This window comes from Podarcis muralis, chromosome 1, assembly GCF_964188315.1.
Source record: "Podarcis muralis chromosome 1, rPodMur119.hap1.1, whole genome shotgun sequence".
NCBI lineage: Eukaryota > Metazoa > Chordata > Lepidosauria > Squamata > Lacertidae > Podarcis > Podarcis muralis.
In genome coordinates this window covers 96,128,950-96,142,189 of record NC_135655.1, presented here as the reverse complement: position 1 = coordinate 96,142,189, position 13,240 = coordinate 96,128,950, and the positions used below count along the sequence as shown (strand labels likewise).

Below are 13,240 nucleotides of genomic sequence, written 5' to 3'. Positions count from 1 at the left end.
CCAGCAGCGAGTGGGGTATCCCGAGCGGGGTGTCTAGTCAAAAGATAAATGAAAAAGGGAGAGGGGTATCTCGCCTAAGGAAAGATATCGCGTCCTCCCCCCTCGCTGTGGTTCGCCACACCGACTTCAAAGCCGAAGCGCCCTGTTGTTGTTGTTGTGATTCTGGGTCTCCTGAATTTCTCCTGACATGTTAAGATTTTTACGCTGAATGTTTCATTCTGACTTGGTTTGTTTTGGTTTTGGTATAGAGAACCATTTTGTCATGGATTATTGTTATTATCATCATCATCATTGGCCCCTTACCTTTCCCGCCCCGACCTGGCCACAGTGATCCATGCGGCGGTCACCTCCAGGCTTGACTACTGTAATTCGCTCTACGCGGGGCTGCCCTTGAAGCTGTCCCAGAAACTCCAGCAGGTGCAGAATGCTGCAGCGAGGCTCCTCACGGGGTCTCTGCCATGGGAGCATATTCACCCAGTGCTTTTCCAGCTGCACTGGCTCCCAGTGGAGTACAGGGTCAGATTTAAGGTGCTGCTTTTGACCTTTAAAGCCCTTCACGGCCTAGGACCCTCGTACCTACGGGACCGCCTCTCCCGGTATGCCCCACGGAGAGCCTCAAGGTCCATTAATAGCAACACCCTAGTGGTACCAAGCCCTAAGGAAGTTAGATTAGCTTCAACCAGAGCCAGGGCCTTTTCAACTCTGGCTCCGGCCTGGTGGAACGCTCTGCCTCATGAGACCAGGGCCTGCAGGATCTGATTTCTTTCCGCAGGGCCTGTAAGACAGAGTTGTTCGGCCTGGCCTTTGGCTTGGAGCCAATTTGATTCCCTTCCCCTCTTTCCTTTTTCTTTTTCCTTTCTCCTCCTGTGATGAGGCTGCATTTTAATATTTTAATGTTTCAATATTTTAATCTTGTTTTTAAGTTCTATTCATTCAACTTGTTTTTATTGTTTTTATTATTGCTTGTTAGCTGCCCTGAGCCCAGCCTTGGCAGGGGAGGGCGGGGTATAAATAAAAATTATTATTATTATTATTATTATTATTATTATTATTATTATCATCATGTGGGTGCATGCAGAAATTATGAAGGTGCAGCCTAAGCCCTGGTTAATTAAAAAAAAATCATGGGAGAGATTTGGTCATAAAGCCTGGTTTAACTTACATCCATCCCCATCCTAACAGATTGCCCGGGACCTGGGTGGTCCTTTGCTGCCGCGTTTCAGCATTTGATTGTCATTTGTAAAATGAGAAGAACGGAGAGTAAGATGAGCGTGGTGCACCTCTGAAGTGCTGCAAAAAAAATTGTAGTTTACTTTGGCTCCAATCCAGAGAGTGTTTGCGCTGGTGGAGCAAATCAGTTGGAGATGTGGGTTTCTTACATTTGTTTTCCCAGCCAGCTGAGTCTGCTTAACTGGCAATTCACCATACAAAATGCCCCAAGGAGAGTTGCCTTGGCGACAGCCTGTAAACTAAACAGTCTGAATGTAGCTCTGTACATGGGATGGGGGTAGGGAGACTGAAGCAGAAATCATTCAGTGGGCTCTGCAGTCAAGGCCAGAACACTGGGAGTCCTATACACCTGGGGAACTATAAGCTAACATGCTTGGAGTGTCATTGTTGGGAGAAGCAAATTGCAGGTAAGCCAGAACCACAATGTTACTTCATTTTTTATTTTGTTTCCTCTTTTTCGCATATGAAGTTCAGTGGGTTACAGATTATATGAGCACATTTTACTAATAGTATTATTAGCTAATTGAATTTTGCACTTTTTGTGTTAATGACACAATTGGGAGTCCAATTTGTATAAGAATAATCAGTGTTGGGCTAAATTCATATTATGCATCAGTTGGTGGCAGGGATTTATAAATGAGTGGAAGACCAGCATACTTTAACATAATTCATTCTTCCTCATATTGCGCTCCACCACCAGATGAATGGGCTCTGTCCCTTTAACCTTCACTCTGGATATATGGACTTCATTCTCTCTTCCCTCAGTTCATGGGACTCACGGATGCAAGTCCATGTTGTTGTGCCAGGTGTGAATCTTGAGTGAGTCCTTGCTCTTGACAAGTTAAAGACTACTGACTTAGAAGATGGATGGAAAAAGTATTTGAAAGCACAAGTTATAGCACTGGATTTGCTCCCTCGACATTTGCAGACAATGTAAGCAACATTAGTTTATAGTTCATTATTTTATATTTTAAGGAAACAAACATATGCATGCATTAAAGACAGCATTAGAAAAATATTTTAACATTCTATTTTTATAAAGTTTAATTAAAACATCCCACTCATGCAAAAAGGCCATAGATAATTAAAAATTAAAGTCCTGGTGAACAAGCAGTGTTTCTGCATGGCGCCTAAGATATGTAAGTTTGGCACCAGGCAAGCTTCCCTGGAGAGAACCTTCCACAAATGGGGAGACACCACTAGCCCATTCTCATGCTACCACCCTCTGGACCTCCCATGGAGGCAGCACATGAAGAAGGGCATCAGATGATGATCACAGGGTCAAGGTTGGTTCATATGGGGGGGGGGGAGGCAGTCTCTGAGGTATTGGGGTCCTGAGCCACATAATGCTTTATAGGTCAAAACCAGCACTTTGAATTGCTCCCAGAAATGAATTAGTAGCCAGTGCAGTGAGGCCAGGATTGGTGTGGTGTGCTCACACTATTTTGCCCTGGTGACCAGCCTGGCTGCTGAGTTCTGCACCAGCTTAAGTTGCCAAGCTATTATCAAAGGTATGTAGAAAATAATCCAATAATTTAACCTAAAGGTTACAAGAACATGGACAACAGAAGTTAGGCTATCCCTGTCCTGATAGGAGCATAGCTGGGCCACCAGCTGAAGCTGATGGTAGGCACTCTGTGCCACCAAGGGCACTTATGCCTCAAGCAACACCAATGGATCCAATAAGTACCTCTAAGCTACATACCTGCACTTTCAGAGGTGTGACCCCATCAACTTTACACAGTTTCCACTTCATAAAAGTGGACGTGGTTTACCATAGGACTAAAAGAAAATGACATTCAATAAAACCTCCCAAAACTAGATCAAAAAGATAAAAACAAATCTATATAACTATATAAAACTGAACAGTGTACAAAACAATATTAAGAGTCAAAGTCCAGTAAAGTGTGGGTAAACATACAAGCTTTTAAGGAGTGGGTGAAAGTTATTACCGCCTTTGCCCAAGGAAGTGCATTCCAGAGGGTGAGCTTAGAGCTTAGAAGACCAACTTCAATATGGTCACCAAGGGACAATCTGCTGGTCATGTAATAACCAGCAGGATATCCTCAGAAAATCTTAAAGATCAGTTTAATTCAGTAGATCACATTTATGACATTTTCTGATTCAGCTGTTACAGAGAAATAGATCTGGGTGTCATCAGCATACACTACTAATGAGTGCCCCCAGCATATTGTTTTATAATTTTAAAGATTTTTTTTAATTAAGAAATAATTGTTACCACCTGTAATCTGCAACCTCCTTTCATGTAATCATACAATTAAATGACACTGTAAGGTTCGTGGCTTTGCTCTGGAAAGAGGATGCACTGCTCAGGGTAACCATAGTAATTAGAAAGCTCTTTGTGTAGTTGATCACCATATGTAGGGAAAACAGATGTCATCTGCAGACAGAATGCGGATGATGCCCCAGCCACAGTTAATACAAGTAATAGAGCCAGATGACTTCAAATACTTTTGTAAGTAAGCATACATTTTATTCTATTTTTCTCTTTATTTAGCCAATTATTTTAATCATCTGATTGGAAGAAAGTTCCAAAGTCAGTGTTTTCTTTTTTTAATTAGCAACATTGTGACAGTTATCTCAAGAAAAGGGAATAGGTTAATTTCCTATACTTAATAATTTCCTGTCTCACTTCTTCTCCTCATAAAAGTGACTGAGCATAGTGTGATGGCGGAGACATGCTTTTGCATCTCTGAAGGGCTAGATTCAAGGAACGTTTATGGCTTATCAAGAACCTCTATCTGTTAGGATGAATCAGCAGCAGGCAAGATAGATCAATAACTTGTCTATGGTATAACCATCCAAGTATTAAACCGCAGATTAAGTTGTACTGTTAAAGCACAAAGATAATGCTGCAGGAGGCAGCAACCCTATATGCCAGATGGCTGGCAAAGAAGACAAAAGCCAGGTCAATTCAGAATACAAAGTTTTGGCTAATTATGTTCTAGCAAAATTATAATATATAAAACAAACAATAAGACAAATACAGCTAATTTCCAGTCTTAGCAGAACATAAAAAAAAGAACATGGGAAGAAATAAAACAAAGAAAGGTAGTACAAAACTCTTGCCACAAGCCTGCTCAGTCCTTTGGAACCCAATCCATATCACTTTGCTTTCACATACTAAGACTAAAGGGTAAAACAAAGGCAGAAAAATTGTTGAGAGAGAGAAAGAGTTTAGAATGGAGTCACCCTCTGCTCTCTCTCCCTCTCTCTCCCTCTTCTCCACTGTCTGTATAGATGGGTGACTCCATTCTGTATACATGAGTGACTCCATTCTAAACTATATGTCTGATGCAAGGCTTAAGAAGTAAAACTGAGTATTAGCACTACTTTATTATTATTATTATTATTATTATTATTATTATTATTATTATTAATACCCCACCCATCTGGCTTATTTCTCCAGCCACGCTTATTGAGTGGTATCCATGCTTGAACTCATTTAAGAACTTCCTAAACAATACTGATTCATTAATAGGTGGTTTTTCTAAACTTTCAGCTCAACCTATCACCACCAGTGGCATTTCATCCTATAAGAATGGTGCAGCTTCCTCCTTTAGAAGACAAAGCCAAGAAAAATGCTGATTGTAATAATCTGCCCAATATTTTGAACCACTATTCCGTTCCTACGAAGCATACTGACCCTCAGTCTGAGGACCAGAATCACAAAATTATAACAGATGGCTTCACCGTCTTTGGAGATCCACACTCAGTCACCCTGGATAACTGTCATATGACCTTTCGATATTCCAAAGCCCAAGAAACTGAACCGCAGTTTGAGTGCGGCAGATATAGAGCAGATATAGGAAATGAAGTATCCAGTGGTGAAATGCATCAGGTTTTGGCAACCTTTGAGAGTTTAAGTATTACAAGCAAAGACTGTAGTTTTGACCATCCTGATGATTACTTCAGCCAAAGCAAAGTAGTACATACAGCAGAAAAATACGAATGTTCTCCTTTGGGACATCAAGATAGTTCCAAAGCTAAGAACTGGGGGAAATATTTTGCAAAGAGGAGTGGCAGCCCTAAGCTACAGTCAAATAAAGCAGAATCATCAGAGGTGAAACCAGATCCGAACGAACGTACAAAAAATACTATGAATATTGAACCAGGAAATACTGATATGCATTCAAGTCTTCAAAGCGAGGTTACAGAACATCATGCTTCAGTGATTACTATTCCTAATACTTTGATGGTTCTTGAACAATCTGAAAGCAGTATTTGTACAGCAATCAACCTGGGAATGATGGAAAACGTCACTGTGTCTGAAGCTGCTGAAAGCAATAGTACGAAAGCAACTCCCATTAGCCATATTACAATATCTAGCCATGAACCAGATCAGATCTCCCATGTTTCTAGACACTCTGCTCAAAGAAAGAGCATGCCAACTAACTTAAGCCACAGCTTCAACATTTTTGCTCATAAAGGGAGTGAAAATTGTAAAGTAAACAGCAACAGAACCACCTTGGCTCTAAAGGCTAGTGTGTGTACCAAGATGCCTCAAGATTTTATTCTTTGGGGCAAGAGTTCTATCCAACACCATGCTAACAAGGTAAAGAATCCCACTTCTCATTCTCAAGGACTAGGATTGTCTCATGCAAAGACTGGGGTTTCCTCAAAGCTTCAGAATAAACACCTTCAGCAGGAGAAATGCCGCTTCGGTCAAAGCAGTCAGAAATCCCCAAAGCAGATGCTTCCCAGAAATTCCAAACATTTCCCTAGCTCAGGAGAAACCATTACTCCTTTTCCTGTAAGACAAGCACAGTCTTCCGTAGAATTTGTAGACCTGAAGTACAGTGACATGTTCAAGGAAATAAATTCAAGTGACAAAGGTCCGGGCATTTATGAAATGTTTGGAACTCCAGCATATTCCAGGGAGCCTCATGGCTGTGAAAACAGTTCCTGCAGGAATGTGCACTCTGCTCCAGCTGGGAGGCGCACTGCGATGAAACATAAATATAACCATCTCAGTGCAAAGAAGAGTGGCAGAATAAGAAATGCCCAGAAAAAAACATGCCCCAAATCACACAAGAATTCCCTTGGCATTAAACAGAAGGAGAAGGATTTGGGGCAAAGAGGGGTATCTGGGTTAGAGGGTTGCTGTCAGAAGCAGAAAGAAAGTGTGATTGACCCTAAAAGAGAAGGGCAAATAAAGAGTGCAGCACCATTTCATGAAGATGATGATCAGCAGCTTCCAGTTCCTACCGAGTTTACTCTACCCGCTCAACAAAATGAAGTCATTCCTAATTCAAATCTGTCAACTATTGAAGAAGTCTCATTGGATCACACTTCAGAGGCTGGCGATGCTTTCATTAGTAAAGCATTTGCCATCAATGTTCAAGAATTACTGTGGCCGAAGGTTAAAGTTCATGCAGAATATGCTCCTTTCTTAAACTATGCAAAAGATACAAATGAACTTATAAATGTAGCACAGAACAAAAGTTTAATGCAGGCGAAAATTGGAACAACTGCTTGCCTTGAGGATCTAGATGCAAATCAGGTTTTGTTCTGTGATGATAATCAAAGGAACCCCGCTGCACTATGTTTTTCAAACAGAGTAAACTCACCTCCTCCACAAAGCCCAGAAGTTGAAAAAGTTGGCTTATCAACCAAACGGACTTGCCTTCCTGCAAACTCTGTTTCCCAGGAATATCCAAACACTCTGATCTGCAGTGAAGAAATAACTGAAGACTCGTTTTGTTGTTCTGTATCCGAGCTGCTCTCTCTCGATAGCGCAGATGACAACCGTTTGAGAATAGCTACAAAAAATGCAGATACTGTGGTACAAAATGGAAACACTGAGAGTAAAGGAAACAGCGCAGCAAGTGTTAGAAATTGTAAGGTAATTATTGAAGTTTTTATAAGTATCTTTAATAGCAATAGAACAGTGAAAGCCAGTCAAATATTTAAAATATGTTGTGCATTGAGATCTAGGAATCAATTTCTTACCATTCAGAAATCCTTCAGGCAATCTTGGGCAACTCTTTATTTTCAGCCTCAGCTTTCCATTTGTAAATAGCAATCAGAACAAACTAATTGTACTGCTGGATCAAATCAATGCCCATCTAGTCCAGATGTCTCTTACTTTGACAAGCACACCAAGAAGGTAATGGTTTTCCTCTGCTCTCTCCAGCATGTGGTACTCAGAGGTACACCATCCTTATAAGTGAAGGTCCGTTTAAGTATTCTGTGCTAACAGCACTCAGTAGATCCAACCACCAAGTTACTGTAAATAGCAGCAATCTTTTATCTCAAGACTGCTGTGATAAGAGTTTTTGTCTCTCTCAGGAAAGAAATAAGGTCTATTCAACATACTATATAAATGACCCTGATCTCAAGCCTCTCTTTGCATTATATCTCATTCAACGTGTTCTGGTTTGCTCTTCTGTCCTCTTTTTACAGGATTTTTCTCCAGATTTCCTGGAATCCAGTAGAGAAAATAGATTTCTAAATGTGGTTACATTTTCAGAAAACAATGTAGCTAGTGAAGGACCTATCCTGTGGACCAAAGGTGAAATCCTTGGAAAAGGAGCCTATGGCACAGTAAGTTACATGGGGAGTATATATAACACCCCTGTTATCTCAAAGTGTATTCACTGTATCTCCCAAAGGACATTTTAGCATCAATAAACCTTGATCAATCCTAATTACAATTCCAGTCCTTCTAAACAAGCACACACACACCCCCCCCAATATGGTGTCCTTCAAATGTTTTGCCCTACAACTCCCATCAGCCCAGCAATATACTGGCTTCTAAGCAGAAAGTAAAGAATGTACAATTGTGGGTCTTGAGAATCCACCACAATTGCATCCCTGATTAAAGCTGCTTTACTTTCTCTAAAGGAAATCAAGTGGGCTTTGTGTCATGGGACTAGATAGGACAAAAACTTATCTGAGCAGACTTCCAGATGCTGTTGTGCATTTCGGGAAGCCATCCAGAGGTTCATCTCTGGGTGAACCACAAAATTGGTGAGAACTGTGAAGGAGTCTGCCAGGGCAGGTGGGAGGAGACACTGTGGGCAGTATCCAGTGTCCTCATTCATTTAGTGCAATAATTTACATTTGGAGAATGGAGCTGCTCCCTCTCTTCCACCAGACAGTGCACACCCCATACTCTCCACAAATCTGCTTGGAGGATGGTGATGGTGAGGGAAACCCGAGAACAAATTTAGCAGGTGCGCAGGGAAGAAAAGGGTGTTCAGTTATACAATGGCAACTCCTATAAAGCAAACATGGGAGTTAAGCAGGCCTGAGTGTGGTCAGAGCTTAGATGGAAAGACCACCTATGAAGCCTGTGTATGCCTCACTGAATTTTATGATGGAAGAAAGGTTGGCCTTTTTTACTGCCAATGTCTTCATAGCTTTCAGATGAGGGCACTCACTAAAAGCCCTGCATGGCAAACACCAGTGAGGTGGCCTTTAAATATTGTGGGTTGGATTTGAAAGTGCCTCTTTTGCTCATGGAAGAACTATTATATGCTCACACAGAATATTTTTTTGTGATCAGAAGGGCTTAAATATGAACTGGGCATGTCTCTTCTTTAGCAGAAGAGTATACCAGAAGCCGATTCTCTCAGACTTTGGAATATGATTTTTTTGTGTGTGTGGGACAACCAATTTTCATTAATATGTTGTTGATGTTTTTACTATTATTGTAGTATTTTATGTGGTACACTACCTTGTCATATTTTCTATGGAAATAAATGAATACCAGATATAACTGCAGACATAATTTAAGCAGGATGAGTTATACTGTATTTAAATTAGATGCATGAGAACAGCATGTGTGAGTACATATTAATGTGTGTGCACACAGGAATGTATCTGTAGTTCCACTACCAAAATAGACATTTTTAATTTTTAGGTTTATTGTGGACTTACAAGCCAAGGACATTTAATAGCTGTGAAACAAGTAGCACTGAGTACCTGTGACCAAATTGGGACTGAGAAGGAATATCAGAAACTGCAATACGAAGTTGAGATTTTGAAAAATCTAACACACATCAACATTGTAGGGTACCTGGGAACAAGTTTAGAAGACAACATAGTGAGTATCTTCATGGAATTTGTTCCAGGTGGTTCCATTTCCAGTATTATTCATCGATTTGGGCCATTGCCTGAAATAGTATTTTGTAAATATACGAAGCAGATTCTACAAGGGGTTGCATACTTGCATGAAAACTGTGTGGTCCACAGAGATATTAAAGGCAACAACGTCATGCTGATGCCCAATGGTGTTATCAAGCTCATAGACTTTGGATGTGCAAAGCGCTTAGCCTATGTAAGTCTGACTGATGCCCACAGCGAACCACTGAAATCAGTGCATGGCACTCCTTATTGGATGGCACCAGAAGTGATAAAAGAATCTGGCTATGGGAGAAAATCAGACATCTGGAGCATTGGCTGCACTGTATTTGAGATGGCCACAGGAAAGCCACCACTGGCTTCCATGGATAGGATAGCAGCCATGTTTTATATTGGTGCTCACAGGGGAATCATGCCTTCCTTACCCAACCATTGCTCGACAAAAGCAGCAGATTTTGTTCATCTGTGTTTCACCAGGTAAGTAGTTATTAATATTAAAAGAGATATTGAATATCTGTAAATATTAAAGAGATATCCTTTTAATCATTATCTTTTCCTTAAGTAAAATGTGTAGTTCAAGGAGTTCCTTAAAAAGGTAAGGGAAATTGCACCAGGTCTATGGTGTGACACATAGATGGCAAAGAAAAGGTCCAAGGTCCCGTCTTTGGTACTCGCAGATAAGGGTTGGGAAAGAGTTCTGCTTGAAATAAGGAAAGGCTGAATATCTCCCTTCCACATGTCTGGGACCATTTGTCCCCTGTAAAAGTGGATAGGAGTATGATCTGCAACTTTTTTGTAGCAGTGTCTGAAACTTATAAACTGTCAGACTGGGCTGATGGTACCATTATTTAAGAGAAGAGGCAAATGCTTTTCTAGCTTCCCCCTTTCTTTTAATAAGAACTAAAGCCTTTTGTCCAAGGCAAAGGCCATAAAACCATTTGAGAACTGTCAGGAATCAAACCCTTAAATGTCAAAATGACCAGAAAGAAGCCTCAATCATTAAAAAAGAATATAAAAGCTCCAGCACAACTTTTTGATGCTCACCTAGTCCCATGAGATAGACAAGTTTTTCAAAAGTGGATTTATTACTATACAAGTAATAAATCTATGTTGCTGACAGAAGCATATCAATTACTCACAATAAATTAATCTATTTTTCCCCATTGTTTTCCAAACAGGGACCAGTATGAGCGACCTACTGCTCTACAGTTGCTGCAGCATCCCTTCATGATTTAAAAACCTCATGAACTTTGCAAAGGCTTCAGCAGATGACAGATTTCCCCCTTACTTATTGAAGAGGTTAAATGAAATTTAACATTTAAACTTTCAGTTTGAGAATGGCTAGGCTATAGTGTGATTGGTATGAAAGCTGTGAAAGTTACAGAGTTGTAAATTCTTGTTTTTCATTTTCAAATATAGACATGATGCAATTTCAGGACGGCAAACTTTGTATCAAAATGTTATGGCTGTAGAACACTTAATCTCATTTTAAAATTAAAATCAGACATTTTGACATCTTTTGGCTTCCCTACCCCTGCAATTCATCTCTCCCCCCACTCAAAGCCTGGGAGCTATGCAACACAATATGAAGTGTGGACTGCTCAGTAGAAGAGATAGACTGACTTAATTGCATAAAAGGAGGCTCATCTTAACAGGCAGTGGTTAATCAGCCAGTCATTCAACCACCATGAATGGAAGGCAAAATAGTAATTCCTTTCCCCCTCTACTTCCACGCTAAATCTGCTGCAGAAGGTGGGGGGAACTTTGCAGCATTTGAAATGGTGTGGGGAGCTGCAGAGAGCATTGGTGAAAGTTGCCTCCAGTCAACCCTTATTTTTGTGGATGGAATATTCTGGATTCAACCCAAAATAATAATAATACTGGTACATGAATGCTCAACTTAATAAAATAATCATGCAATTCACTTTTCTGATCAAAGTAGAAAAGAATAAAAGTAATGAGAGATTTTGAAGTGTTGCTTCTCACAACAGAAATGTAAGTCATTGTCTTTTATTATTTTTTTCCACAAAAAAGAAAAGAATTTCATTTCAATTTGATGAAATAAGCCTAGGCTTGGATGACCAAGTGACAATAATCACTGATATTTCCTACCTCTAGATAGGCCATTTAGAACCATTTTAAATTGTAAATATGCATCCTAGAATAAAAACATACCTGTTTCCAGGCAATGTACTGGTATGTGCTTTTATCCGCAATACAAGGTAACCTTGGGTTCAGCAGTCTCTCAGCCTAACTTGAAACGTTGAGAGGATATAACAATATAACCTTTTACTATATTACACCTTGGGTTATCCTAATAATCTTACCTGTAATGTAGGCAGATGGACATATGCCCACCTTCTCCTGATTAAAGGTAAAGGTAAAGGTACCCCTGCCCGTACGGGCCAGTCTTGACAGACTCTAGGGTTGTGCGCCCATCTCACTCAAGAGGCCAAGGGCCAGCGCTGTCCGCAGACACTTCCGGGTCACATGGCCAGCGTGACAAGCTGCATCTGGCGAGCCAATGCAGCACACGGAATGCCGTTTACCTTCCCGCTAGTAAGCGGTCCCTATTTATCTACTTGCACCCGGGGGTGCTTTCGAACTGCTAGGTTGGCAGGCGCTGGGACCGAGCAGCGGGAGCGCACCCCGCCGCGGGGATTCGAACCGCCGACCTTTCGATCGGCAAGCCCTAGGCGCTGAGGCTTTTACCCACAGCGCCACCCGCGTCCCACTTCTCCTGATTACATATGGTTAATTCAGTACTTCAAACCAATATTGCATTATGGAAATAGGGGTGGGGATTTCACTTCAACATTTCTTTTCCCTTGAGAAAGCCCTATGAAAACATTTTTCTTGAACTTTCATCCTCAAGCCCAGCTATACATACATGGCTACCTTCCCTTTGGAAAGTTAAGGAAGAGGTAGGTGTTCAAGAGCAAGGAATTAGTCCAAGAGACTAAATTTCTTTCTGAGATTTGACCAGAGGAGAAAGCAGCAAGTTGTCTGAAGAGGGGGAGAAAGCACCTAAATCAGGCTTCCTCAACCTCAGCCCTCCAGATGTTTTTGGCCTACAACTCCCACGATCCTTAGCTAGCAGGACCAGCGGTCAGGGATGATGGGAATTGTAGTCTTAAAACATCTGGAAGGCCGAGGTTGAGGAAGCCTTATCTAAAATATTGGTACTTTTCAGTTAGTTGCCCATACTTAAATAGAAGCCACTGAAGGGCAACTCCCAGGGGGCTCAAGTTTTTCTATGTATGGGTATTTGGGGAACAGAATGTAAAGATACCACAAATAATATTGATGTAGTATTAGAATATAATAATTTTATAATTTATATCCCGCCCATCTGGTTAAAATCCTCAGTCTTCACACTCATCCTAAAGTTCATAAATGGTCTACAGTATCGCCATAGTTTTAAGAGTTTATAGATCTATATAAAATTAAACCACTGAGGGTAGAGGTGAATCTGTTAAGACCTAAGGCAGAGGTATAAAAGTGCAATTTACGTAAATGCCAGAATTCAAAATGCAGCCTTGACTAATCCCTGCAGTCAATGGCTATCATGATAGTCCACTCAAGAAATGACAGTAAACGCAATAGTGCATAGCACCACTAACGGGAAACATGACTTGAGGTCCACAAAAACTGGGGCAGCAATTCCACGTATATTTATCGCAGAATAAGCACCATGAATTTAATAGGACTTGCTTCTGAGTAGACATTTATAGATAGGATTGTACCAAGAGTTCTCTTAATGCAACCATATGGGAGTGTGCTCATTTCATGGATTTAATGGAAATACTCAGATTTTCCCATTTCTCATGGGCACCTTTTTATTTTGTGGAGAGTTCCCAAGTATTTATCCCATTAATCAGTTTCCTTTGCTTTGCAAAAA

At 40.7% G+C, this 13,240-nt stretch overlaps 1 protein-coding gene across 5 annotated transcripts; it reads left to right on the top strand.

Annotated features, from left to right (window-relative positions):
- The first annotated feature begins 48 nt into the window (after positions 1-48).
- MAP3K19 (mitogen-activated protein kinase kinase kinase 19) lies at positions 49-10,856 on the top strand. Of its 5 annotated transcripts, none has more exons than XM_028744658.2 (6): positions 49-1,637; positions 1,996-2,163; positions 4,754-7,096; positions 7,657-7,797; positions 9,119-9,816; positions 10,518-10,856. In XM_028744658.2, the coding sequence occupies exons 2-6, from the start codon at positions 2,098-2,100 to the stop codon at positions 10,573-10,575; spliced, it is 3,306 nt and encodes a 1,101-aa protein (XP_028600491.2). In that variant the 5' UTR covers positions 49-1,637; positions 1,996-2,097; the 3' UTR covers positions 10,576-10,856. The 5 variants fall into 5 exon arrangements, with proteins under 5 accessions (XP_028600491.2, XP_028600482.2, XP_028600509.2 ...); XM_028744649.2 differs by having other exon boundaries at positions 1,931-2,163; XM_028744676.2 differs by adding an exon at positions 3,599-3,706 and having other exon boundaries at positions 49-2,163.
- The last annotated feature ends 2,384 nt before the right edge of the window (positions 10,857-13,240 follow it).